This window comes from Bacillus rossius, chromosome 1, assembly GCF_032445375.1.
Source record: "Bacillus rossius redtenbacheri isolate Brsri chromosome 1, Brsri_v3, whole genome shotgun sequence".
NCBI lineage: Eukaryota > Metazoa > Arthropoda > Insecta > Phasmatodea > Bacillidae > Bacillus > Bacillus rossius.
In genome coordinates, this window is record NC_086330.1 from 70,049,234 (window position 1) to 70,076,741 (window position 27,508).

Sequence of the window (27,508 nt, forward strand, 5' to 3'; positions counted from 1 at the left end):
TTCCAACAAATAAGAAAATTTTATTCTCAAATTAAGAACCTGTACAACAGAAGTCAACATTTAAACACAATATGTATAGTAAATTAAACCGGTTAGGTGCTCTTGGAACAATAAGAAAAATACAGAAATTCTAATTTAATTTTTTAAATTTTGTTGGTAGTCTTTACATTATTTTTCGACGTACACATAACATGATGATCTACTTCACTATTCCACTAGTCAGAATTACAATAACCTGTTGTCTCTGATGCCCTTCTGTCTGTCAGCTCCGTGAAGCTAGCCAAGCAATTAACAACACTACTTCATCCATCTGTAAAATATTTTTCCAAACCCGTGCAGCCAATGATCAATGTTTTCTCTCTCGGAGATTTATCATAATTTTGTTTGCTTTTTAGGTCCTGTTCTCATATGTATTGTATTAGCAAATTATCGTAAAAAAATTATCATAATTATTGAATTGTTTGGATGTGAGATTTAACGCCAAAATGTTATTGCTTTTATGCAAAACAGTTGCACAAACAAAAACAAACTCCACATGCTTGTATTCTGATAACAGTTGTTTGATGCAACCTACAGTGTATGTATTTATGTATGTACGTAATTCCATCTGTCCACCCATCAAAAATACGAGTTTCCCAAGCTTTTCATGGAGAGACAAGAGTTGTTCTGAACCATCTGATTGGCTGCAGGTTACATTACTGAAGGACAGACAAAGGTGATGGGCTATTGTAATACCGGCTGAAGACAAAAATGAGCACTGAACAGTATTAAATACAATATCTACAACATGCATTATTTACAATTCCAATAGGCACATGGAGAAATGATCAGGGACTATGGCACACTACTTCAGGAGAGATGAACACATAGGAAAAATAATTATTCTGTAATAACACAACACTTAGCCTAAAATATATTTTGTACCATTCTTCCTCCAAGTTCATTAATGCCTTATGTTTACTGATTGAATGAAAGGAATGTTCTTGCCACATTATTATTTTTTATTTTTGGCTTAAACATGGGGGAAGGTAAGGGAAGGAGTTTAAATTGTGTTATTAAGTTATAAAATAATCAACTTTTTATAAGAAAATTGCAACTAAAAAAGTTGTTGTTTGTGATAGAACGTTGAAACTGATCATTATACCAATATTAACAGCATTACAATCAAAATGTTTGCTACTATAATACCAGGCTTAATATTAGAGCTGGGAAGGTAATGAATTTTGTTCGGGAAAATTTCCCATGGTAAACGGGATGGGATCGAGAATTATTTGAGGTAACAAATTTCAAAAATGTTAATACTATTTCAAAGGAAAAGTGTTGTCCTATTTATTGTGTAGGCCCATGGTTAGTGATTATACATTGATAGAAGGATTTAATTTTGAAGGACCACAAAATACCATGAAATAAGGCTAACCTTATTTTATTTTATAACCACAAAATCAAACAAAAAGCCTAATTTGCTTTTAACTCAAGTTATTCACTCACTAGTTTTAGTTATTTATGTCTGCTACATACCCATCAGCAATATTATTACAAACACATTAACAGGGAATTTCCACTCAATTGTGGCATCTTTATTTATGTTTACATTTGTTTATGTTACTTTCAAGGCATAAGTCACAACATCTATAAAGTGTTTAGATAAATGCAGTAAGTAAGCTACTACTGTATGACTATTGTGATTGATTGATCATAACTAACAATTAAAACATAGTTTCAACTAAAGTGTTAACATTTTATCCATAGCACAATATACAGTTCCCGTGTTTTTGTTGATGTAATTCGTAGTCAAAGCCAATTTTGTTTATATTTTTTTCAGATACCAGTAGGTGATACCAAACAAAGGTTTATGACAGGTTTAGGTTTTATTATTGGTGAATGTGTCAAATGCTGAATAAGTGCTGGTTTAAAATCGTGTCTACGAATATTTTTTATGCCACTTTTAATGTTTTGAGTTTGAACTGCTCAAAATAGAGCATTTTCAAGTGCATAGACATATGTGTATATACACTTTACCAGAATAAAATCAAGAAACAGGAAAAAAGAAATTTCAAGCCCACCTTTTGGGAAAGATACGTTCCCTTTTTTTTCCGGGAAATACTGGAATCCAGCCCAGCTACATAATATCAAAACTTGGTGTACAACTTTCCTTACGAGAGGCACAATTTTTACAGCTAGACATCCACACTTACCTGGCGAGGATAGTGGCTTTGATCCCAAGCCTTAGCATTGACCAATCAGAACTGAGTAAGACTGTGTGCACAACCATGTGTCGTACAACCCAAACAAATAAGCAAAACGCTGTGCAGCAATTGAATCGAAAGTTTATTTGATGATTCCACAATTTAACAATGCATTTGGGTAAAGCATTATACAAAAGTTATCTGTGTAATAATCAGGACCTATTTCCTACATACAACCATAAAAGCCTGCTAAAGTTTGTTGTGTTGCTACTGAAATTCCTGCCTCAACTTTTTGATGAAACCGTGCTGTATCTTGACTAGTTTATGGTTTCAAAACAATGCACAGTTATCAGAAAACTGGAGTTCAAAAGTTTGTACACTGCCTCTAATGACTAAGTACAAAAATATTGCAGACACAAACATTATTTCCCTATTTGAAGAACATGTATTTACATAACAGAGCCTTCTTTACAAGTGAAATAAACATTACAGTGTTGTTGTATAAGTTATAAACTTATAAGTCTTATCACATGTTTTTGTATATTTAAAGACTTGTGACTTGCAGGCTTGGAACTACAGTAACATGCCCCTAAATAGGCTAATGACTAAAATGTTAATGGACTATTACTTATGGCCGTGATATTATTCATGCTTTTGATGTACATACATGTCACTGATATCACCAACTCACATGCCTTCTTAGAGTCATTGCTAATGGGCTATTCCTATTTATAGCCATCTTGCATTTGTTTGGTTACAAATTTTATTACAATATAAAATAACTTAATTTTCAAGCTGTAAAATGTCACAAAAGTAATTACTATAATTATGAATGTTTACATTACCTTTTATTGCTTATAGATTTGGTATGGTGATCAAATTAGTAAAGAAACATAAAATGCAAGAGAGCTATCGAGATCAACTCACATAAATAGCCCTTGATAACAGCAACAACAAGAAAATGAAGTTAAACATATTGTGTGAGAAGGAACATTAATTCTTTGTACACATCACAGGAAAAATGCAGACTATGTTGTTTAGGTCAAATATATTAAACCACACAGCACAGATCTACACACCTCCAGAGACTACCTAATATTGTAACGTAACTATACATATCAAATAGCTGCAAGCCAATGCCTAGTTAATTTTACCTTTTAAACGGCACAATATAATATAAAAAACTTGTATGACACCTACAAGTAGATGTATACAGAACTGGTGTTCCAAAATGAAGTACAATATAATATAATGCAGGGACACTATATTAACCTCATGTTGTCACATACCATATCAATATGCATTGTGTATCAGTCAGCCTCCATTTACTGCCTATAACTGCAAAGAAAAACATACATAAAGAACTCATTAGAAAATGAAAATGTGCATTTCTTTAAAAACATATATTATAACCACATGCATTTCAGTAGTAAATGACAGAGAATAACGTAATGTTTGTTTGGTTCGAAGGAAATGGCAATATACCAAACCTTTATTTAATTTGCATTCAATTGACCTATAAGTATGTAAGTATTCAATGCTTGACTGAAAATTCAAGTGAATGTTTTTAACACCTTTTGACTCTGTAATAATTAATCCCATACAAGTTAAAACGCCACGAGACAATCCGGGTGCCAGACAATAATGATTAATGACATATGAGAGCTGGACAGAAAACCTGTCACTTTAGATGGTGCTATAATGACCAACTACAGTAGAGTGAATAATGATGTTTACATTATGAGTACATGCTCTCACAAATAACCACAACTCAAGTAAACAGGTATGAGCCTACGTTAAGCAAATCAACCACAAAAACTTAAACAGGTTGTAGTAAAACAACATTTTAGAAGATAATGCTATAAAAGGAACTAATGGAGCACCAACAGCTTTATCCTATGCTATATTTGTAAAGTCAAATCAATACCCTAACTCCTTAATAAGTTTTGGGTCAAATTTTGAGATAAATATTGGGAAACATACTGAGCCTAAGAGGAAAATAGTTATGAGTGAATTTGTAGCAAATCTACTTAACTTAAATTCAAGCACAGAACAATGCATGTAGAACCAATTGTTGACTCATTTTTGTGTTGGGGGGGAGGAATGATTTTTAATGATTTCATCTAAACAATTTTGAACAGATTCCTACACCTATTGCTATTATCGAAATATTGCATATTACTATAATATAAATATATACAGTAAACTCCCGGTATACCGCGCCCCGATAGATCGCGGAATCGGGTATATCGCGGGTCAAACCATGTCCCCCAATCAGAAATGAATAATAATAATAATAATAACACAGTAGAACCTCGTTAATTCGTGATGGTCGGGAACGAGATAATCACGGATTACCGAATTTCACGGTCTAGCGATTAAAAGCCCGGAAGGTCTTGTCAAGCTTCTCAGACACCGGCGTGCAGCTGGGTAGGCCAAGGTCATGTGACGTAACATCTACCGAGGCTTACTGCGCCTTGGCAGCAGATGGATAAAAAATAGTAAACTCTCCATTATTCGTGTTAATTGGGACCCCGCCGATGCCCGGATAATTAAAATCATGTAAAAAAAAAAGTAATAAACCCGGATAATCCGTTCACGGTAAGGACCGTCTTCGAATTAGTCTCGGCTTAAAAAAATACGGCACTGCCTAGCCATTAGTTCACGGTCATTTACAACAGCGGAAGAGAGAAAGATAAGATCGTGCTGACCTTGCACCCCCCCTCTCCACCATCGTCCAGCCGAATGCCAGCCAGACACGTCACTCGCCAGGCGCCTGCCGTGCGTTGGCGGGTGGAAACAAACAAAGGGAGACGGGAAGCAGAAGTCAAGACATCCCCCTCAAGTTTAAAGAGTGACAAATGTGACAGGTGAAAGGGGGACGACACAAAGGGTCGGTACAAACAGCGTTGCAGAGTTTGGCGGCCCACGCGAAGGCTTGCAGTGTTTGCCGGCCGCCGGCCCGCGTGACGTTAATTTTAAGCGCTGACAATTTTTACTTCTCTTTTTTTTATGCACTTTTAAATCGTCCCGGATTATCCGGTTCTCGAATTAGCGCGTCACGGATTAACGAGTTTCTACTGTAATAATAATGGAATAAATGGTTGACAGCCGATTAGGATAATTTTGCGTTGTAACTCACAAACTAAGCATCGGGCAGAAAAAAGCCTAGGCGTAGAAAATGTCCGCAGTGAAATTCTAAACAAGATATCTCCGTACATTATTCCTCTATCTTGTAGTGTTTTCAAATTATGGTCCAATCCAGTCCAGTGTTATTTTCTGAAACACTAGTTCTTAACATTTTTTTTAACCCACAAATAAAGCATCGGACAGGGGACCCGATAAAGCCCACCGTCTAGCGACATCATCCAGCGTGACTCGGCTGGGGATTGATTTTGGATAGGTTTGGTTGACGGCCAGCGCTGGGAGGGGAGAGGCGAGCCGAGAATATGCGACCAAGACACCCGGGTAGACGGGAGGAGTGGAATATAAGCGCCAGTGATGAGAGGGGCGATTAAGACGAAAGGGGGGAAGTCTGGTGACCTTGAGTAGTTCACTCATTTCCGTCTGCACACTTCTCGTGGTCACGTGTGTTGACAAGCGGAGACATATAAATGTTTTGTTACAACTTGAACCTACAGACGTAATATTATTCGTTGTATTATACACGTTCATCTTTTTACTTTTGTATAATGTTTTAACATTAAATAGTAAAGTAAATCAGCTAGCGTATTTTTAATCTTTGCCGAGGAATTCCCAGTGGTCCAATACTTACGTGAACCATACTGTACCACTTTTGCCGTGAGGTAGTAAACAAGCCCCGGAAATGTTTATGTGTAGCGGCCTCCCGACCTTTAACCAGAGGCTGGGGAATATAACACTTGCCGATCCGAGCCACACACACTCAGCAACTCGACACAGCGTTTGATGGAATAAGTAAAGACAACGTTTAACAGACTTTTTAATACGGCGCCACTTATTGCGCTAAAATTATTTTGGCGCAATTTTTGTATCCCACATGTGACCATTTATAATTTACTGTAAGCATGGATAACAAAGTTTAACTAACCACTTTACACGATAGACGATTCTTTATTTTATATTGTACGAATGCTAGAATCGTTTTTCACGTATCTGCTGCATACTTCTGCAAAAGACACGCTATCTGTAAGTACGTAAATCTAGAATTTTTATTTTGTCAATCAAACTCGGTACTTTGCGATTCATATTCGGTTTGAAGTATTACTATGGCCTTTCTATTTAGAAGACTTTGACCACAGAATCGTGTGTAACCGCACACACTGCACTTACTTTGTTACGGACACTCAGACGAAGCAGATACTGTGGCTGACACCACGAGACTGGCAGCAGCTTGTGTGCCGCACGTGTGTATGGCGGCGTGTGGCGCGCTCGTAGGCCGTGCGACAAACTGTGCGCGGCGTGCGGAAAAATAAAAAATAAAATTCAACATTTAATATTTATCTTTAAAATTTATTATTTTTTTTTCACCCGCGTTTAGTGAAAACTGCGGATGCAAAGTTCGCACAATGGCGGGCCGTCTATTCTGTGCGTGCTTGCCGACCTATTAGAACACAGGCGGTGTTTTGACCTTGGTCACATCGAAACATCGCGGTTATGCAACAACGCGGGTAAAAGTTATGTCCCCCGACAACCGCGTTAAATAGGGAGTGTACTGTATTATAATGAGTTAATATCAAAACTGTGTCTTTTTAAATTATAGTATACTAAAAGTAACTTAACTTTTTTTTAATAAGAAAGTAATTTGGGAAGCTATTATGTAATAAACCCAAAAAGAAACCCTTAATTTGCATTATGATTGATGGCTCATTTACATCAAACAGCAATTGTAAATTTAATATATAAAATAAATCATAAACAGAAAATCACTAAGTCTGTTGATCACAGAATTGGCTAATGAAGATAATCGTCTTAAATTCTGGCAACTCAAGTTAACTAGTTAAGTTGCAGAAAGCTTACCTTTACCAAACCATCCACGGAGGCTCATTTATTTTGTACGCTGAGGTGAACGTCAAATTAACTGGAATGTTGATGACAGCGTAGACCCTCTGAAGTTTCTCCAATGTCCGTTTTATCATAATCCTTGTCAAAATAAAACACGTGAAAGTATGAGAGACTGTTTTAACTAGTAGTGCTGTGAATATGCCTGTGTGAATATTCAAAATTACAAACATCTAAATGAATAATTTATTACTTAATTGTATTTGATAAAAATGAAATGAAAAACACTTTAAAAAAATTAATTTTTTTTTATATTCTAAGTTTAGTGAAACTACATTCAAGGAACCAGTTTTCTGTTTGTCAGGATAAACTGATAAAATGTATCGCCCGGAAATAAATCATACAACTTGCAAATAAACAATCCCTTTTAAGCGGTCAAGGCTAAAAAGAGGTGTAAGTATAAAACAAAATGTACTACAAAGAAGGGTAAATGCATGGCTGCAGGAAAAATTTGCAATTCAGTAAAAGTGTCACTGCAGTTTGTCTTACTCAAATAAATAACAATTTCTTTGTTATTAATAACAAAAAGAGTACTTATTGTGAACTATTTTCATAATTATAATTTTGATTACATTTCTGTACAATTTTCCTCATTCAAAATATTTTAAATAGATTAGTTTAGTTAAGGTATCAATGATTTTTCGGTCATTAAATTCATTAACTTATACTAAAGTTATCAATAATTTCTTTTTTCTAACATTATACAGTCAGCGTTGGGTAGACCTATGTGTACGCCAGTAAATGCCGAATTCAAATTTATTTGAGTGATTATTCGGACTTTACCCGACAACAAACTTGGATAATGCTAAGTTACCCTGGGAAAAAACAACCTAGGTTTAGGCATTTTTTTATTCTAGCATTACTCTTATCTTAACACACACAATATATATATATATTCTTATGCACATTTTAATGATATGTATAATGACATGAGCAATATTCCTTTGTCCAAAAAGTACAAATTTAAATTTGTATTTTATGTGGCAACAGTGCACACAGAAACAAGGACAGTACTAACAGCAGTCGGCGTGTGGCAGAAAGAGACGGCGCTATTTACTTCCCCACTGTAATCTAAGAATAAGATGCTCTACAGTGAAAGTTAGCTTTAACTGGGGGGGGGTAACAATCTACACAAAGCACTTTCAGGGCAGTTGGGAATCCTGCGACCAACGATCCCTCGTTGTCGGGCCCCACTGTTGGTCGACAATTCTTCTGTGAGCGTGTGTGTGTGTGTGCCTATGCCTAGCTATTACAACTGTGTTTGACACAGCTAACACGTCACAGTTACTTATATTTGAGTAATTACAGATGATATTACGGTGTAGTGTATGTTAAGGGTGAAGTATATTAACTGGCTGGCAAAGTATGGTGGTTGGCTGTATTCGTGTATGGTTAGTACCAAAACTAATAATATCAAATAATTAAATCAATATCAGAATATTACTATATATTATTGATATTTAATTTTTAGCACATAGGTAGGTACAACACTTGGAATGAAAACTCATGATCTGAAGAAGTTTGCATAGAAAAATTATGTTCAGATACCCTAACGTTGTACCAGCTTAGAAATAACCTACCAAATACAGATAGCCAGATATAAATGAACTCGGGCCAAATTTTGATACTACACCGTCATTACTGAATTCTCAATGGTTAAAACTACCGGTACTAGCTCTATTTGTGGTAGATCATGTTCTTCGGCCACTCAAGACTTCTGGGTAGATCGGCGGATGGTCGCAGGAACTCATAGAAAGGGACGCTGTAAGAAAGTTCTAATCAACTACGACTGCCGTAGGCTACGATTCAGTGACTGTATCGGCGATACAAAATGGTCCTGAAAACGTGGTACAAGGAAAGTTCTCACCACGAGATGACAGGAATCAGATGTAGAAATCACGATAATGGAAGCACAAAACGCCTCGTACGTCGTGGTAAGGCGTATACCCTGTATTCTGAGGTAGATGAACTCAGAATTCTCCTATCTGAATACTCTGCTAACACTGTAGTATTCAACTATCGTGGTTGACACAAACTTCTTGTTTCCATTGCGGGCACCAGGTTTTTGGCGACACATCGCAAGGGAAACGTCTTCTATAGACCATGGCGTCGTGGAATTCTCCCTATTCTTTCGTTTTCAACTTCCACTTCCCAGGATTGTTGTAGCAACCAGTGAGCTCGCAACTAGCAGGAAGAATACTCAGCAGTCGTAGTAAAAATCAAATGTACTGTAATTAAACATGTGTATAACTCATGTAAAGCTTGCAGAAAAAGGAATTGGCGTCCAAAGAATAATAAATGAAGACAAGAAATTATTAAACTGCGACAATTTCCAAAGACTAAACATACTGGCTTGCCTTAGCTATCCATATTAGTGTGGTTGCTGGTACAACTTATAATACAAATGCATATTTAAAAAATAATAATTAATTTACAATAAACATGAAATCAACCTGTAAACGGGTGACTGTTTACAAAGGCAGTTATTTTATAACTTTAAATAGACATCCCACAAATATTATAAAAGCGAAAGATTGTGTGTATGTTTGTTACTCCTTGATGCCCGAACCACTGAATGGATTTGGATGAGATTTGGCAAACAGCTAGCTCATAACCTGGATTAACACATATGCCATATATTACTATGAAATTCATCCCTATTAAGAGTGAAAAAGGGGTAAATTTATTTTTATAACAGAAAAGCATAGGTCATAGACATACAAATAGTGAGTGTGTGTCATTTCTCTATGTCTGCCACACCATCATACATAAAGTATGGCAACTTTCTATTCTTCTTCTACACCGTCTGTTTAATGAGGCTCAGCGCCAGCTAACAGCGCTAATAGCAGTATATATCTGAACTTCGTCAACAGATGGCATTACATTGAATTTTAAACGTGCTATTTTTGGTGCATCCATCACGTCTTGCCTTGGGTTAGGGAAAGTTTGTGAGTGAGTGTGTATATGTTTTACTTCTTTACACTGTAATAAAACATTAGCTACTTCTTTTTCTAAAAAAAAAAAAAATGGATGTTCATATATGATATAGGATGTTGGTATGTATGAATTCGATACTCAGACACCATTTGGCAATCACCATAAAAGTTGGCACATCAAAGTGTTTTTTAATGTAGAAGGTTTTAATGCTATCCATTTTTTTTGTAACTCGCCACTAGATGATGCTGCAGCGCATCAACTTCTAAACTGTTCAACCGATCGCCATGGGTAAACAGGAAATTATAGGTCAGACACACACACACAGCAATTTTGTGTCATTTCTCTATGTCAACCACACTGTCATATAGTGCAATCCATTTTGCTTTAACTCACAGACAATATATCACCCTGTGTTCAGCCCGGGCAATGCCAGGTACTGCACCTATAATATGTACAAGGTCCTAGTTTAATATAAACTTGAAATATGGTCACAAATTCTGTTTTAAAAGTTTGGTGCGAGGCTTATTCTAAACAACAAAAAATTTAGGTTATTGTCAAACTATAAGGGATGAAAAAATTATTTGAGGGCGAATATGGTATTATTAGTGATGACGTATGACTGACCCGTTCTTGCCAACGAGGAAGCCAGCCGGGATGTGGACCTCCCGGTCCGTGTTGTCATCTATCATCTCTATGTAGAGCTCGTCGTGGTCCTCCAAACTATCCGTCACGATGACGGCCCGCGCACCAGCCTGCTCTGCACGCAGTGTCTTGCTCAGAAAGGAGCAGTCCCTGCCAACATGGCCGATCAGTCAGAATTTTCGCCAACACTCATTTTCCATACCCGTCTATACATTCAGTTCAGGCTTACCTGAACACATGATATAAACCACTGCCCGTAAACTTGGGAGTGAAATAACATGTTCAAGCTCTGGTATATATAGTTAGGCTAACAGATTAAGTAAATTATTAGTTTCTCGATTTAATGTGTTACACAAAGATCTATATTTGATATTGATTTTTTGAGTTTATGTACATTAGAACAAGACTATCATGATAGCAACATGTTTTCCAAATGAGCCATCAATTGTGAAAAACATGAGACACGTGTGAAGAAAGGCAAGAAATGAGTATATTCATATGAGGAAATAGAGAATTCCTTTAAGAACTCTCATGCTGGGACTGAGTGCTGCTTTCCCATTTACGAAAAATCTGCCCACTCACTGAGAAAGGCGTCATGCAAAGTTGTCTGTTTATGGTCCTTTCAAAGATAATAAAATCAAACTTGGATCAACAAAGCCATCTGTCAGCAGGAACAGAGACTCGGACCCGTGCTTCCTTGTTGAGGGGAAAAAGATTCAAGCTTAAAGTCCAAGTACGACTCACCCTCTGTCGATCAAAGCAACGCTTCCTTCCAGCTGCTCAGCATTCTGAGGCCAGCTACAACCGTGCGGAGGGTCAACCGGTACCAGTGGAACACTGCGCCCAGAAAATGTCTCATTCTGCACTCCGCAACAACAACAAACAATTAGGCCACCTTGCAGCCGACCAGCACACTGGTGTCAATGAACAATAACCACTGTCTACAAGCTACAACAGTTGGCATGCCTGAAGCTGCAGCCCAGCACATTGGGTTCTATTCCTAGCAACAGTAAATCATTCAACACACTTTCCTGAGAACATGTTAACAATAGTGCTGCTACTAAAAAGCTTTCATTGTAAAAATATTAAAATATAAGCACTTGGTACATTTATATAATTTAAAAAAAAACTAGTATATTAAAAAAATTATTTAACTGACTTTAATGACAAATAAAGCTTGAATTACCTCACAATAAATTGAAATACAACTCTTAAAGATTTAATAAATTTTTACATGTGACAATTGCTGACCAGCTGCATTCACTGCAGAGCCAGAGGTGACTCCAGAAAATTTTAAGAGGAAGTATGTGTTTTGTTCATTATCTTTTTTGTAGGTATATTGCATCACTGTATTTTTGTATTTTGTACAACATGACTTGTCTAATATCTCTGCACAAACTTGCACACACATGAATGCAATAAACTTAACTAAAATAGCCACCGACCCCAGAACTATGTTCACTCAATATTGGGGGGAAAAATCGAGCTGTAATATTTTTGGGTGAAATATGCAGCGGTGCGATTTTTCTGACAGAAATAACATACTGTAATAAAGCCTCTAAAATTAGCAGTAACCTGATATGTTAAGTTTTCAGGTAAATTTTAGATGAGCTATATGTTTAAAGAAAAACACAAATAAATATTGTCAGAATTTTTATACAAACAGAACCAGACTAAACATACAGTTTGTCTCTTTTTACCTTTTTACCATTTTACCACCCAATGGCTCTAAAATTTGAGAGTTGGATAGGAGAAATTCTATCCTCTACCAACTGATAAAGGAAAAAAACAGTTCATGTTTAAACAGTACCTACCAATCTTCAGAAAAGAAATTATTGTATAACATATATCAACCAATTTTAAATTATGTTTATCTAATGCTGGCAATAGGAAAACAAATAAGAAAAGATATATAATAAGTATATTTTTCAGAAAATGTTTTTGGGAAATTTTGCCACTTACATATCTAGCAGTAATTATTTGCATACATTTATTTTACTACTTCTTTAGATACAAATCTAAGTTTTGTTTCTTATATTATTCACTCACTAAATACAATTGGTAAGATATCTCAGTAATTCTCTGATAATGGTTGACAAATTAGTTTGATTATCTTGTAAAATGCAGAGTGCCTTCATTTTTAGATTTAAAAAAAAACACATTGCTATAGCATATGCTAGTTTATTGTCTCCAATATATAATCTACAGATAAACTATGGAGAAGTGAACAAGTTAACTAGCAATGTCTCTGATAACATATTTAATACAATTTCTTTCAATTATCACATTAATTCTTATATGTACATTGTGATAAGAATTTGCAATTGTCTGCCTATATGCCAGTATTTCCTTTGGGGGCCTACTATACAGATTCTGTGTCTGTAGGCTTTTCCACTCTTTTGTAGAATTTATGAAAAAATTAAATTTAATAATTTATTTTAGTATCAAAATCCACTTATATTTTATTTATTTTTAAGTTGAGCCTTTGATTAATGATATGTACCATAAGGCTATACAACATGTGGAATTTGAGTAGGGCTTAGGATATTGGTATTTCCTCAGTACACAAGGTAAATACACAAACAAAAACTCAAATCACCCTTTCCTGCCATCACCATATACCAAATACCTACTTTAACAAATTAATGATCTACATCCAGTGGTAGTTTCCCAAAATGCTTCCCCCCTTTCTGTAGTATATTCTATTAACTCTTTTATTGTATTTATTGTAGTATACCAGTATGCAATGTAACATTTCTTGAATCAAGTGAATATTAAAATTGGTGACACTACTAAGTTTTTTGTCCATAAATGTTTTTTTTTAATATCCCTTTTGTGTAAATAGATAACTAGAGTTTGTGTATAAAAATAGAAATAAATAAAAAACACATACTTGCAAACATGCTAAATTTCAAATTAATAAATTACATATAGCTATAAAACTTACACTATCATAAGCCATTTCACTGTATTTAAAGTTTAAAACAGTTACTGAAAGTGAATTAATCTAAACTGCAATGTGATAAAATGTGATTCAAAGTTTCTTTCTTCTCATGCAAAAATTATCTTCTAGGCAGTAAAATGAAAAAAATAAAAGATTTAATCATAAACACAAGACACAGGCAAAATTAAATTTATTCTCGAAAGAAACTCAGAATAAAGTCATTGAAAAATATGGTTCCATTAAAAAATCAGCAATTTAAAACCATATTATCACATCAAATCAACAGATGTCTCACTAAATGTGAACTAGAATACATTGTTAATACAAATATTCTCAATTCTGCATTTTTACATAACTCTAAGTGTATTGAGTCTATTCAAGTACGTATTGACTAACTCCTATTTTTGAAGTTGAATGTGGTATGACTTTAGGCTGTTATTGTCCCAAGGGCTCTGCGTGATGATGCAATCAGGTGGCTGGATAGAGTCAGCAAACAGAGACAGTGATTTATATCATCTACAAGCTTCTCGCAGAAAAAAAATGCCTCAACATTATCACACTTGAACCAGCCATAGGAGTGCTTCAACTTCCACGCTGCCTTTATTTTCATTAACTTTATCTCAAGTTTATAACTTTACTATAAACAAGTGAATTTGTTTCACATTCCAAGTTGATTTCTGTTGAACATAAGTAAACACTGGGCTGTCATTTATACAGAGTAATACTTACATGTACTATCCATGTCTGATAGGAAGGTTCCTGGAAGGAATGCGGTTGCGAGGCTAGCTCTGACGTCTCAAGGTCAGACAGACAAGGGACTATGTGCTACTACGGAGAGCGAAAACATTTATTCGCCTCGTACACAACATTAAATTTCCAGTTACACGAAACACGAATGTTATAGAAGAAAACCTGAACAATTATTTACTACCAACGTTACAAAATTTTATTTTTTGCTAAAAGATTATAAAGAGCGCCGACAAAACTACGGAGCGCTGCTATTTTCATGCTATTGAAACCAATTTAGTCAAAAAATCGTCATATTGTCTAAAAACTGAGCGCATTCCGAAGAAGCTGTTATTTTTATATGTATATTTAACTTTTCTCTTTTTCCCGGTAGAAGCCATTGCTAAAATGAGGTTTATTATTACTATTTAAATTTATCTATAGTTACGTAAATAGTAGAGTTTAATAATTACTAATTAAATAACTACCTATAAATTTTAAATATATACATTTAGTAAAAATACTAGCGGACCACGCGTTGCGCCTCTACTTGAAAACAAGAAACGATGTTTGCGTGCAGAACTGTACACTGCTCAGGCGACAAGCGATAACTGGTGCCCACCCCCTATGTTTCCGGGTAGGGACAGGTTCCCCCCCCCCCCCCCCAACTCCACCACACCCGTGTCTAGGGATCTTCCCATAAGTCACGTACAGTATTCATGAGACAGTTAATGCAATACACACATGAACAATGACAAGGTACTAATATATTTCACACTGTAACTAACACAATAACGCGAGGAGAATCTGGGTTCCAATCTCAGTCCATAAATTCAAATTATTGATTTCCAAGGCCCGAAATTAGTCCAGGAAAATTGCTGGGATGGTTATTACAATAGGCCTTACCCCAATAGCATTCCTTTGTGTTAGTTATGTATGGTCATCTCTAATGACCTCGTAGTCGACAAAACGAAAATACACAACTAACATTTAATTAAACCCTTCCTATCAAAATAAGGAAGCAGAATGATAACTTACAAATGTCACTCCAAAATCTTTTGCTGGTCGAATCCTGTACGTGTATTCCAATTCCTTTGGTTCTATAATCTCGAAGAAAACATCAGACCCGATGATTTCTGCAGTGGATACTTCCGGCAAGTAAATGTTGCTGCCTGAAAAATGTAAAATAAAATAATAATCAAACATTTATGTTTTTGGCACCTTAAATTAAAAACTTGATTGAGAGAAAAAAAAACCAAACATTTTCCATGTTATTAAGAAACTACTTATATCATTTTGATTTAATATTTAGTGTATTATATTTATATAGGCTACGTTAGTGGAAACACATCTTTTATTGCACCTACTTACAACCAGTACAAATCTGTTAGTACGCGTCACTAAACAGGAGAAATTATATACTAAGTACTTGTAGCCGACCGTTTGTAAGTCCCCCGATATAAATAGGTCATCTCAACCACAGCATCAAGCACATAGAGCACACCAGGTCAAAATGATGAGACGTGACGTGGACCAATCATATTTTAGAAGTGGGATTAGTACATAGCAGCAAAGGAAACTTAAAATACACAAATCCTAAGAAGGACTGGTCCTAGGCATTTTTCTAGTATCAGCTAACAATATTCTGGCATCCCTTCTGCTGGCAATCTGGAATAGCTCCCACGTTGAGAGGGTATGGTAAAAATTTGAAAATGCAGGTTTCAGGATAGTGTGTTAGGTATATTTTAACCTAAATGTCAGGATTATCAGTAATCTTGTTATGGTAGGAAATACCTAGCAAAAGGCAGGACTACTGCAATACACGGGAGTCTAAGAGGTTGCATAACTCCTAGATCCCAGGAAACCCGAGGCTCACAGGCGACCGAGCCCTTAGCAACAACGCAGTGAGCGCTGATTGGCTCTAGATGATGTCACTTCAAATCTGTGCTGATTGGAACATGATGATGTCAGTCTGGGTTCGCCGGGTATAAATACGGGTTTGTTAGCAAGCAGCAAGCAGAAGGTGCCTGGCTGCCAGCCAGAGGCTTCGGCTTACCACATCGCTCCGAAGAAGACAACAGATCGCCATGCTGCCGCCATCGCCCACGACGCCCGGAACTCCGCTACACCACGACGCTGCTGACTTAGAAAAATCCGCAACCGAGGCCGAAGGGAATCGCTGCTCCGCCACGAGAGACAGTCACCCTGCATCCAGAGGCACCAACTGGACTCTGCCTGCGGAGGCCACACCGTCACCTCCGGAGTATATCACCTCCATCCGCACTCAAGGTGGGACTTAGCCGAATTCCAACAAAGCCGTAAGTGGAACTTTAACTTTTCACACTGGATCGGGACTTAGCCGCAGACGACATATTACGAAGAAACTGACTTAACCTCAGACGCCATGACTCGCCACCAATACTCGCCAGGAGCGAGTAGGAACTAGCTCTGCGAGTAATTTTGAGAAAGGCTGCTAATCAAATTTGAAGTCCTCAGGGGTGGGCGAATACCCCCTGAAGGAAAATAGTGAAGGGAGCAGACTTTTTATTAGGGACACTCGCGCAGCGAGTGGCGAAGGAGCGAGTCGGCGCAACGAGAGAGGAAGTCGACATCTAAATCGTCCGCATACGGCGAAGAGGGGTTTATAGGCAGCGTTGGCGAACTTACCCGGAATTGACTTTGTATATAGAGTAGTAAATTGATAGAGACAGGACTGAGACGCCGGATAACCGGAACTATAAAGACGACGAGTTGGCCGCACCTCAATAGTGTGTAGGCGAAAGCGCCACTAGGAATCTGACTTAAATGTTTATTATATAAATGGAGGACGGACCCAAACTCGCGGCATTGGTCTAAGTATAAGTCAAGTATATGTTTTGAATTGTGTGTCAGATAAAGATTGTGTGTAATTGAGTAAAGTTAAGTCTAGTTTGCAATTTTGGAAGTATCAGTAAATTAATTCAAAGAAAATAGAATACAAAATTACATTGTTTGTTGCCATAGCTAACATAATCTCTAAATGTCAGGGTTATTATTTGTTCTGCCTTAGTACTTTTGCATCAAAGTAAAAGTGTGTAATTTGTGTTCACAGAGATCGTCAGCCATTTGCAGTTAACCTGTTTCGGCTATTGAAGCAAACGGCGACGTATCAGTACCAAGTTTGCATGTTTGTCGTGTACTACATTATAACCAATAAAAGCATCTTGTACACAAAACTGTTTAAGTTTCTTCGCAAGATAAAAACCCACCCTATCTCCCTTGGCAACTCTGTTCGAGTCGCTGTAGGAGATAACAATCTTATACTTACTACTAGCATAAAACAATCATGGTATTAGTTTCAAATGACTGGCAGGGGATACCTGCCAAGTGAAAGAAGAAAACCATACAACCAGCAACAAAAAGCTGAGTGCTAGGCGGAAAGATATAACTGACTCCCTACAGGGTCCAACGGCTTCGGGTAGAAGGACCTTGTTGGGTGTTGAGTCCCCCAGTAGAGGAAATGCTACTGGAAACTTATCATGGAGGGAGGGGTAGCAGCTCCCACCATCACTGGCGTAAGGCTGAATATGAATGACATCAGTAAGCTTACGTTCCAAGGAGCAGGCATGGATGAAGCATCTCTAATGGCTGCCACACTGCTTGGTCCACAGGCGACCAAGATTAAAAATCTACTCAAGCAAATAAAGTGATATGCCAGATGGATGAACCTGGAAAACGACCCAGCTACGTTTAGGAACATTGAATATTGGTACTCTTACAGGGAGGATAGAGAAAATTGTGGATGTTATGACAGAGAGGTTAGGAGTGAAAAAAGTGGAGAGGTAGTGGGCATATGGAACTGTGGGATGGCAATTATGAGCTGTACTGGATAGGAAATGATGAGGGAAGGAGAAATGAAATGGAGTAGGCTTGGTACCGTAAAACAGTCTTGACTCAAACACTTTTTTATGGTTTTTGGGTCGTAGGTAGGTAACAGGTTAAGATAATCAAATACAACCTTTACCATTAATTGAAGAGTAGTTCATTTATTAAATATCAGCCTTATTTAACCTCTTTAAATGTTACGCTAAAGAATAAAATAATAAACAACTGTGTCCAGGTCAACCATGTAAAACGGTGTTGACTCGGACACCGACTTTAATAACATTATAAAAAAGAAACTTGCCTTCAACGTCCGCACTTGGACCCGCTAATACGTAAACCAAACTGTTTACATTTTTTTTATGGGTTTCAGACTAATGCTTACGATATGAGGGGGCATAGAGTAATAAAAACTTGCTTGTATCACACATGAAAACAAACATAATAATGAATACAAAAAAAGAAAACATCACATTATAATGCTAGGAAACAACTGCAGTTTCAATTGACAATATAGCCATCAAATGAGTATTTAAATTTGAAGGAAACCAAGCGGTCGTTTTTGTAGTCAAAAGCTGGCAGTCCGAGACTGCGCTTAACTTGCTCGTAGTCAATGACACTTTTGTCATGTCTGGCTCTGCCCACTTAAAAACGAAATTATTTGTGTCCATGTTTCGGGCGAATTGCATGAAGAGTCCATCAGGAAAAATTGCTTCCACCAGCCCCACAAAGTATTTCACACTTATCTTGCTGGCGAATTTCACCAACAACCCGTCACCAACACGTGGATTCTTGAAGACAAGTTCGTCATCAGGAATTCCTTCAGTGTCCGATAAACGAAACTCGTTAGAAGACTCTTTCAGAGAGAAGTGCCCCTCCTCACTAGATGAAGACAATTCCCTCAGCCGCTTTCTAATTTTCTTCCCCTCTTTGTTTGGCTTTGCAATCTTCGATTTTACACTGCTGGATGAAGGTTTCGGATCGGCAACCTTGATATCTTTAGCTGAAATGCTGAGTCCTGGAGCAACATTGACTTTTTTCTTCCTCTTAGGTTTGTTGTCACCAGTGTCATGGCGGAGAGTAGACAAAAAGTCAATTACTACCTCTCCTTCTAGCTGCCTTGGCTTCTTAGTAGGAGACTCCTCAACTTGGGTTTCTGGTTTCTTTACCACTTTCCTCAAAACATGTTCTGTGTTAAGTGGACTAATTCCACAGGCTCGAAACCCAGCTTCTAGGTTTTTTTGCTGATTAGGCGATATTGCCTTGCAGAGCTTTTTCAATAGAGGAGGGAACAACTGCTTCGGTAGATTGCTCAGTCTGCGGTCTGCTTGCAGTTTCCATTCTAGGAGAATCTGTCTCCAAGCTCCCTTCAATGGCCTAAAAAAAGCTATGTCGATGGGGTTGCAACAAGTGTGTTGCAATGGGGGGAAGACAAACAAATTTGATTTTGTTTGACTCGTAAAGGTTCAGTACGTCTTCAGAGAAGTGTGTTGAAAGGTTGTCACCAATGACAACTTTGTTACCTTCACAAGACTTTGCCCAAGGCAAAACAATGGTTTTAAACCAGTCCAAAAATTTATCCTCGTCAATCCATCCAGATTTTGACCGGTTGTAACGAGCCCCAGGTGGGCCTCCTGATACCCAAGTGTTATACATTCTTTCTGCCTTGTAACAGACAAAAGGAGGCAATAAATTCCCACTTGCTGTTCCAGCGAACATGAGGGAGATACAGCTTTTTGAGCTGTTCAGAATCCGCTCTGGGTATTTTGTACCCTGTTTAAAAATATATTTTGATGAGCCAGGGTCATCACTCAGGTTGGTTTCATCATAGTTTAGTATGTTTGCTGACGGTGTGTCACCAATAGTCACTTTAAGGTTTTCAAAGTATTTTGAAACCTGATCATGGCTGATCATTGCTCACCTATGGGTGATGTTTCTACTCATGCGTAGTCTGAGATCTGGATTTCTGGACAAAAATCCATTAACCCATTCTTCTCCAGGAAAGTTGTTTTTAAAAACAAGAACCTGACGGCCTTCCTTCTCCAAATACATTTTCACAACAAGGCGTATGTCGAGTCGAGTGAAAGGAAATCCCCATTCTGCTACTTGAGCTGCATGGGCAGCAAAAACCCTTTTTTCAGATTCTGAAAATATTGGCTGTTTGCCGTGAGGGCCTTTGTATTTTCCATAAACATGATCACTTAAAGTGGATTTTGGTAAAGAATACTTCTTTGCAGCTGCTCTAAGTGATATTTTTTTGTCTTTAATTTCCTGGATGACTTTTTGCAAAAGTTCATATCATTCACTCATAGAACACTAATTAATGACACTAACAGCAATAAGTTTATTAAATAAAACTTAAAAACATGACTCAAGTAAACACTGGTTAACAGACAGACACTGCACTCACCTCTAAATGTATATATTGCGGTATTTGGCGATAAGTGCGCTAGCAGACGTGATAATGCCTAGAGTTCACAGGTCCGAATCTCACTCTGTTGAAGTGTCCGGGTTAAAACTGGATTAACTTTTCCTCGAATATCTTTTTTTTTTAATTAGCGAAATAAGCTTTTAACTATCAAAATCTTGTTCACGAGAAAATCCTGAACATAATTATATCAACTATAACATCTTTGTCGATAAATATCAAATCTTATAAACCTTAGTTGGACAAAAATATATTTTTTTAAGAAGTTAACTATTGGTATTCATGCAAGTGACGAGACAAAAAATACAGCAATGCTTCTCATACTCGTAAAGCAGTTTATTTTGAGTTTTTTAAGCACATTTCAATGCCATGATCAACTTTATAACACATCTGGTGAGTTGATAGTTAATATTTTAAAAATAGTCTGCATGCTGTCCGGGTCAACAACCTCTGTTCGAGTCAAGACGTTTTTACGGTAGTGAAGGAAGGATGGCACGTGGAGGTAGAAAGCATCAGTGACCGGATTATACAAATGGTATTGTATGACAAAGGTAAAAAACTGGAGGTACTCCTGGTGCATGCACCCAAGTGGGTTGCATAGCCGAGAAGAAGAAGTTTGAGGAAGAACCGGAGAAACGATTGGGCAGAGAATGGGAGATAGTAACGGGAGATCAACACACGTGTATAAAGGTAGAACAAATTTTGAGGAAGTGTTAGAAGCAGTGGGTGGGGAGAAAGGAACAATTGAAGGGTAGAAGTTGCTGAAACTATGTGCAAGGAATGGCATGAAGGTTGTGAACAGTTGGTGAAGGAAAATGAGACACACCCACACAAGCTAATGAGGTACAGTTGAGACTACTCCTGTTGGAAAAAGATGTGATACAGCAAACTAAAAATATTAAAGTGATATCAAGTGTGACCCTAGGCAGGGACCACAGGTTATAAGTAGCAGACGAAGGGCTGGGCATTCAGAAAGAAAGTAAACCAACAAGAGAAGAGAATAAGGGCATGGAGACTGAAGAATGAAGAGGAGAGATATAAATATGTTAGAAAGGTAAAAGATGACATCCCAAGGTGTCGAGAAGGAATAGGAGAAGCTACAGTAGTTGTGTGTGGAAGAACAAGCAATAAAAAATGGATGAAAGAGTGCGAGAATAGTAGTGAAGTAGAAGAACAAATCCTTCAGAAGATGGTTTAAAAGTAGGTATAAGGAAAAAAAAGAGAAAAATAAAGAATGTGGTGTAAGAGGAGAGGAAAAAATAAGCAGAGATGCTAGAAAAGGAAGTGAAAGGAAGTAGGTAAGAAACTATTAAACAGCCAAGCATGGAGTAGGAGGAAAGACAGGGGTCACACAGAATGGAAAATGAAGAAGGAATAATGTTGGACGAAGAAGAGAAAATAGAACTGAATTCTTATGCTCAATATTTTGCAAGTGTTTATATCTCATCAAACATCCTGCACTAATCTCAAATATAAAATACCAGCTCTAATTCTATCTCTTTTTCCCTCCATTTCTGAGAGCTTGGTACATTGGGGCATTAAATCCCTAAAATCTAGCATTTTAACTGGACCAGATGAATTACCAAATTTTATTTTGAAAGGCTGCTCTCAATTACTGATGCCCTTGTAGCAACATATATTTAACAACAGTATTGAACCCAGGTTTTCGCAACAAAATTGAAACAAGCGAAAGTCATCTCTATACACAAAACTGGCCGCAAATGAAATGCAAAAAAAAAAAAAAAAAGACCTATTTCGTTACTGAATGGTTTTGCAAAAATATTTGAAAAAATATTCAAACAAATTAATTTTTACATAAAAAGTTGGTTATGTGATGGATTCAGAATTGTAATTACCACTGCTATGAATCAACTCACTTTTCTTAATACAATTCATTATGAAGTAACAAACAAGGATCAGGTGGATGCTTGCTATTTCGATTTAGCTAAAGCTTTTGACACTGTAAATAAATCTATATTATTGGAAAAGCTGTCAAATGTACGCACGCATATGTGATAAATGAATAAATTTGTTCACCAGTTATCTAAAAACTCTTCTCTTTCAATACACCACTTCTCAAGTTTTCAATACAATTCTGGAATTCAGCAAGGATGTATGATATAACCTCTGCTTTTCAAAATATTTATTAATTATATTATTCAGGTTTTTCATCATTTTGGCCCTTTTTTTTTTTTGCACATGACTTGAAAATCTTTAAAAAGATACTTCCACACACAATTTTCTTCTATTCTAAGAAGAAATTTCTGAAATTAATACTTAATGTAAAACAAATCTTGTTTAACTGAACAAACAAAAAACTAAAATCATTAGTTTACAAGGAAACTATATGTTTGGTATGATTATAAGTTAGACAACACTGAAATTTCAATTATCCTTTTATTAAAAATCTGGGCATCATATTAGATTCGAAATTACACTACCCTTACCATGTAAACTCTGTTTTCAGTACCCGTAAAACCCTAGCTTAATTTTAATACATTACCTTTTATACCACTAATATTAATTCCATTCATACACCCTTAATAAGATCAAAATTAGAATAAGGTTCTGTTATTTTGAATTAAATTAATAAATCAGACAATGACAAAATTGAAAATATTCAAAATGAATAACTCAATATTATACAAGGTGGCCACTCAATTCAGCTGAAAAAATTCCCTGACTTTTCCAGGTTTTTTTGACCAGTCAAAATCATCGGCAAAATTAATTTAAAAATAAAGCCCGTTGTAAACAACACATACATGCAGACAAATCATGCTAAATATTTATTTCTAACAAAGAAAATTAAAAAGAGAAACAAGTGCACAGTGTAGGCCTAGTTAAAATTCCAATATTAATTAAAATTTAAAGCAAAAATTGTGATATTTTCAGGCCTACGTACATACCTAATCAAGCTGCTGGTACTTGCATTTTTTGTAGCATATCACACAACACAAACAAATTATTCAACTTGACACTTTATTATTTAACACCCTCAAAAATTGAAAGTTCAAAAAATTATGTACATAAAAAAACACACACTAAATTAACCTTTCAATGTTTTTTATAAAGTCTATTTTTGCATTGATGGCATCAACTTCCTTCTTCATATCTTCTAGTTCTTTTACTTGTCGCTTTTTGGTTTGGTGTTTATCATGTTCAATTTTGTCCAGCTATTGCTGTGTCTGCAGAGCCTCAAGGTATTTTGCATGGGAATTCCTAACAAACTGCATCATTGATTTTGTTATTTTTACATGCTCAACCCCACCTGCTAAGGTAACTGCATTGTGCACATGTCTTAACGCCACAAGGCTGTGTTCTTTTTGATTTTCAATCAAACAGTCACCATTAACCGAAAATCCTCTCTCTAAACTAGCAATTCCATGAGAAATTATCAGTAGAAATTTAACAAAATTAACTACTTGGTTTTAAACATTGTGTTAACTAAACAACTTCATACAATGATGATCGAGGTGAGAATGTTTTTCAAATGCAGTCATGCATCCAATCACTTCTTCTGACTCTAGAATAAGATGTAATTCACGCTGAATGCTGTCGGCTTGCACACCAGATAACCAATTGTGTTTCACCAATATTTCCAAGCATGATGCCAAATTTTTCTTGAATAGAACAGATTTAGTAGCAACAGCAGGATCAAGAAATGTCAGTGCCTCAGTTAGTCTGAATTTCAGAGGAGACTTGTCCAACAATTTTGTGGTACATTGAGTTAGAGCTTGGCGACAACATTGCTTGAATTCCAAAATCTGAAGTTCTTTCACTCCTTTTGCTTTTTGTAATGCATATCTAACAGAAAAACCAACATCAACATTTTTTGCATGTAGCAAGTTATCTGTGCTCAAAATAAGTTTGCCTGGTGAAAGAAAATTCTTCTTAATGACATCTTCCTTAACAAAACATACCATCAATGTGTGTACCAATGAGAAGAGAGCAGAATGAAGAAATGGAGCCACTAGAGATTCTGTCTGAAACTGTCTCAAGAAAGGTTCTAACAAACCTGCAAGAGAATAACAGAATGAAAGTTTTGCTCCAAACAGGTTGTCTTTGACACATCTTGAAACAACAGAAAAACATTCATTCTGTCTAGTATATGCTTTCTTAACCCGCACTGCACACTTTACAAATTTTGACAAACAAGGTAGAATTTCAATAGCTCGAAGTGCAACTTTGCTGTTCTCTACCCAACGAATAGAACAAAATTTCATAGGAAATATTCTTGTATCTGTGTATTGTATATAATCTGCTCTTCCTGCAGGTACATTTTTGAATAAGTTGTAGACTGCTCTCAAAAATTCAACTATATCCCACTTAGTTTCACGTATAGCTGCTTTAAAAGCACAATGGACAGTATGTAAACCACAAGATCCTATATCTAGTAATGTCGGCTTACAAAGGTCGTCACCTTTTAAGTCAAACAAAAAATCTTTCAAAAATCTATGATTGACATTTGGGCCATCCATTGTTGACACTTGTATAAGTTTACTTAAATTTATATCAGACAGAGAGCTTTTAAAGTGGATAAGCAAATAAGCAGCCGTTGTATGACCAAGAAATGCAGACGTAAAGTACTGTGATGAAACTTCATTTTTTTCAGAGTCCCAAAATCTTACAAAAAGGTCCATCTGCTGCTTTTGAGCCACCTTGTTTAGACTCTCATCAAACCCTACAACCACATAGTTGCAATCTGAAATCAATTTCACCAGCTGTGTTTTGAAATAAGGCCATAACCCATGTACTATTGTATATGCAACTTTAGTTGAATTTTCTTGGCTATTTCACTGTCAGGGAAAAGTATTGGAAAAAGGTCAGCACTTCTAGCACCACTCCTAAATAAATTATGTTCTGTCACAGAATGCAAACACCAATATATTTCAGACTTTGTTATGCTATCATTTAATAGAAAAGCATGCAAAGTTTTCTTAGGCATATCAGTCACTGGACTTGGACTAACAGGTTCAGTGGCATCTGTTGGGTACTTACTAACCGAAGCTTCAGATGTGCTTTGTCCATGTTTTAATAGAACGTCTATTTCCACACACTTCTTGCGTTTTGCAGCTGCTTCTTTGTGTTTTTTCCCATTCATATGGCTTATCACGGCTTGTTTTCCCATATTGCTTAGGCTGAACTTAGTCATGCAATAAAAACACCGGGCTGAAAATTTAGTCGACTCGTCTTCAAGTAACCATTGTGAAAAATCTTCACACGCAAGCCATTTATAATTAAAGCTAGTTTTTTATTTTTGTTTGGAGCACGACATGACGAAAACTTGTCACTTTGTCTTTACAAATAAATATTTATGTACCACAACTAAAAAGTGTGTCAACCTTAATCGACATATTTACGTACCAAAACTAAAAACACTTGCCAGCCTTCATCGACGTATCCCGCCATTTTTACACAAAAACAAATAATGAAACGCAGGATTAATGTATACACATACACTAACTTGTTTTATTCACAATCTTAAAAAAAACACGCCACAAGAAAGTAGTACAACAAAAACTATCCATTTAACTGTAACAATCCATGCGCAGATGGTTATATGCAAGGCCTAATAATCATGCAAACAACAGAACGGAATAACGGATTTACAAACCATAAAATAATAGAGAGACAGGTGCACCAACATAATGTATCAAAGCCGCAAAATATTACGAGACAACACGAGATCTCGAAAACACAAATTCAACGTAAATCCTACCTTTCATTTTCTATTTTACTAGTAATATTTTTAAAAAATCCTGTTTCAACGAAAAATTTCCAGATTTTTGATAACATTCCCTGACTGTACCTGATTTTTCCCTGTAGCTACAAAATTCCCTGACATTTCCAGGTTTTCCAGGTCGAGTGGCCACCCTGTTATAAGTATAAAAACTACCCTTGTCCTAACCTAGTTTAGTTGTTTGATCTAATGTTCAACAAACTCTGCTGATTAATACTTATTTTAATTGTTTAACATTATATCCATTATTATAAATTTGTAATACAACTTTTATGCTAGCTAATGTATATATTGTACATATAATAGAAATAGTGCATGTAATAATATGCATGTATTTCATAAATTTTGAAACCATGTTGACAAGCCCTATATTCAGAGAGCCACTGCTCATCAACTGAGTCTATTGGGTGCTAAGAAAATAAATAAATAAAATAAACTGTGTTGTCTTTGCCTTAGTTGTGGCATCCTACGTCGTTTTTGTATCATAAGCTGGTGGTGCCTCCCTTGTGGGCAGTGCCTACCTTGTGGAAAGTGCCAGTCCTGTGGGTATTGCCTTTAAATAATACTGTGTTATGCTTGTGAATTGCTTATCTTGATTGTTTCCGAACCTTTATTTTAAGGCTGCGGCTGCCCGGAGCCTTGACTCCATGTGGGATCAACGGAACCGTTACAATAATAATATGTTCATGCAAAGAAAGTAATTTAAATTAATACAAACCTGCTAATGATAACAAATCACAATAACAAAGCAGAATTACACAAATAACTTTTGAAACTTTTTCTAAACATTCCGTAAGTTTTCGTATTTCCATTTTAAACCTCAAAGTACATGCAACAATGTGAACGTATGATGTTGAAAAAAAATTAAGATAAGTGTCCTCTAAAACATATTAAAATTTCAAAGATAAAATTCATTTCACTGACATCGCCGACAGTATAAGAGAACTTATGAAAATCGTCTGCACATTTTACATTACCGCATCACTCATAGATATTACGTAACT

At 36.3% G+C, this 27,508-nt stretch overlaps 1 protein-coding gene across 1 annotated transcript; it reads right to left on the reverse strand.

Annotated features, from left to right (window-relative positions):
* On the reverse strand, nucleotides 1–27,508 carry LOC134537344 (PRADC1-like protein). The gene is made up of 6 exons (XM_063377687.1): nucleotides 27,223–27,508; nucleotides 15,514–15,647; nucleotides 11,550–11,665; nucleotides 10,788–10,955; nucleotides 7,185–7,307; nucleotides 1–3,524 (listed from the first exon to the last, which is right to left on the reverse strand). The coding sequence occupies exons 1-5, from the start codon at nucleotides 27,314–27,316 to the stop codon at nucleotides 7,187–7,189; spliced, it is 633 nt and encodes a 210-aa protein (XP_063233757.1). The 5' UTR covers nucleotides 27,317–27,508; the 3' UTR covers nucleotides 1–3,524; nucleotides 7,185–7,186.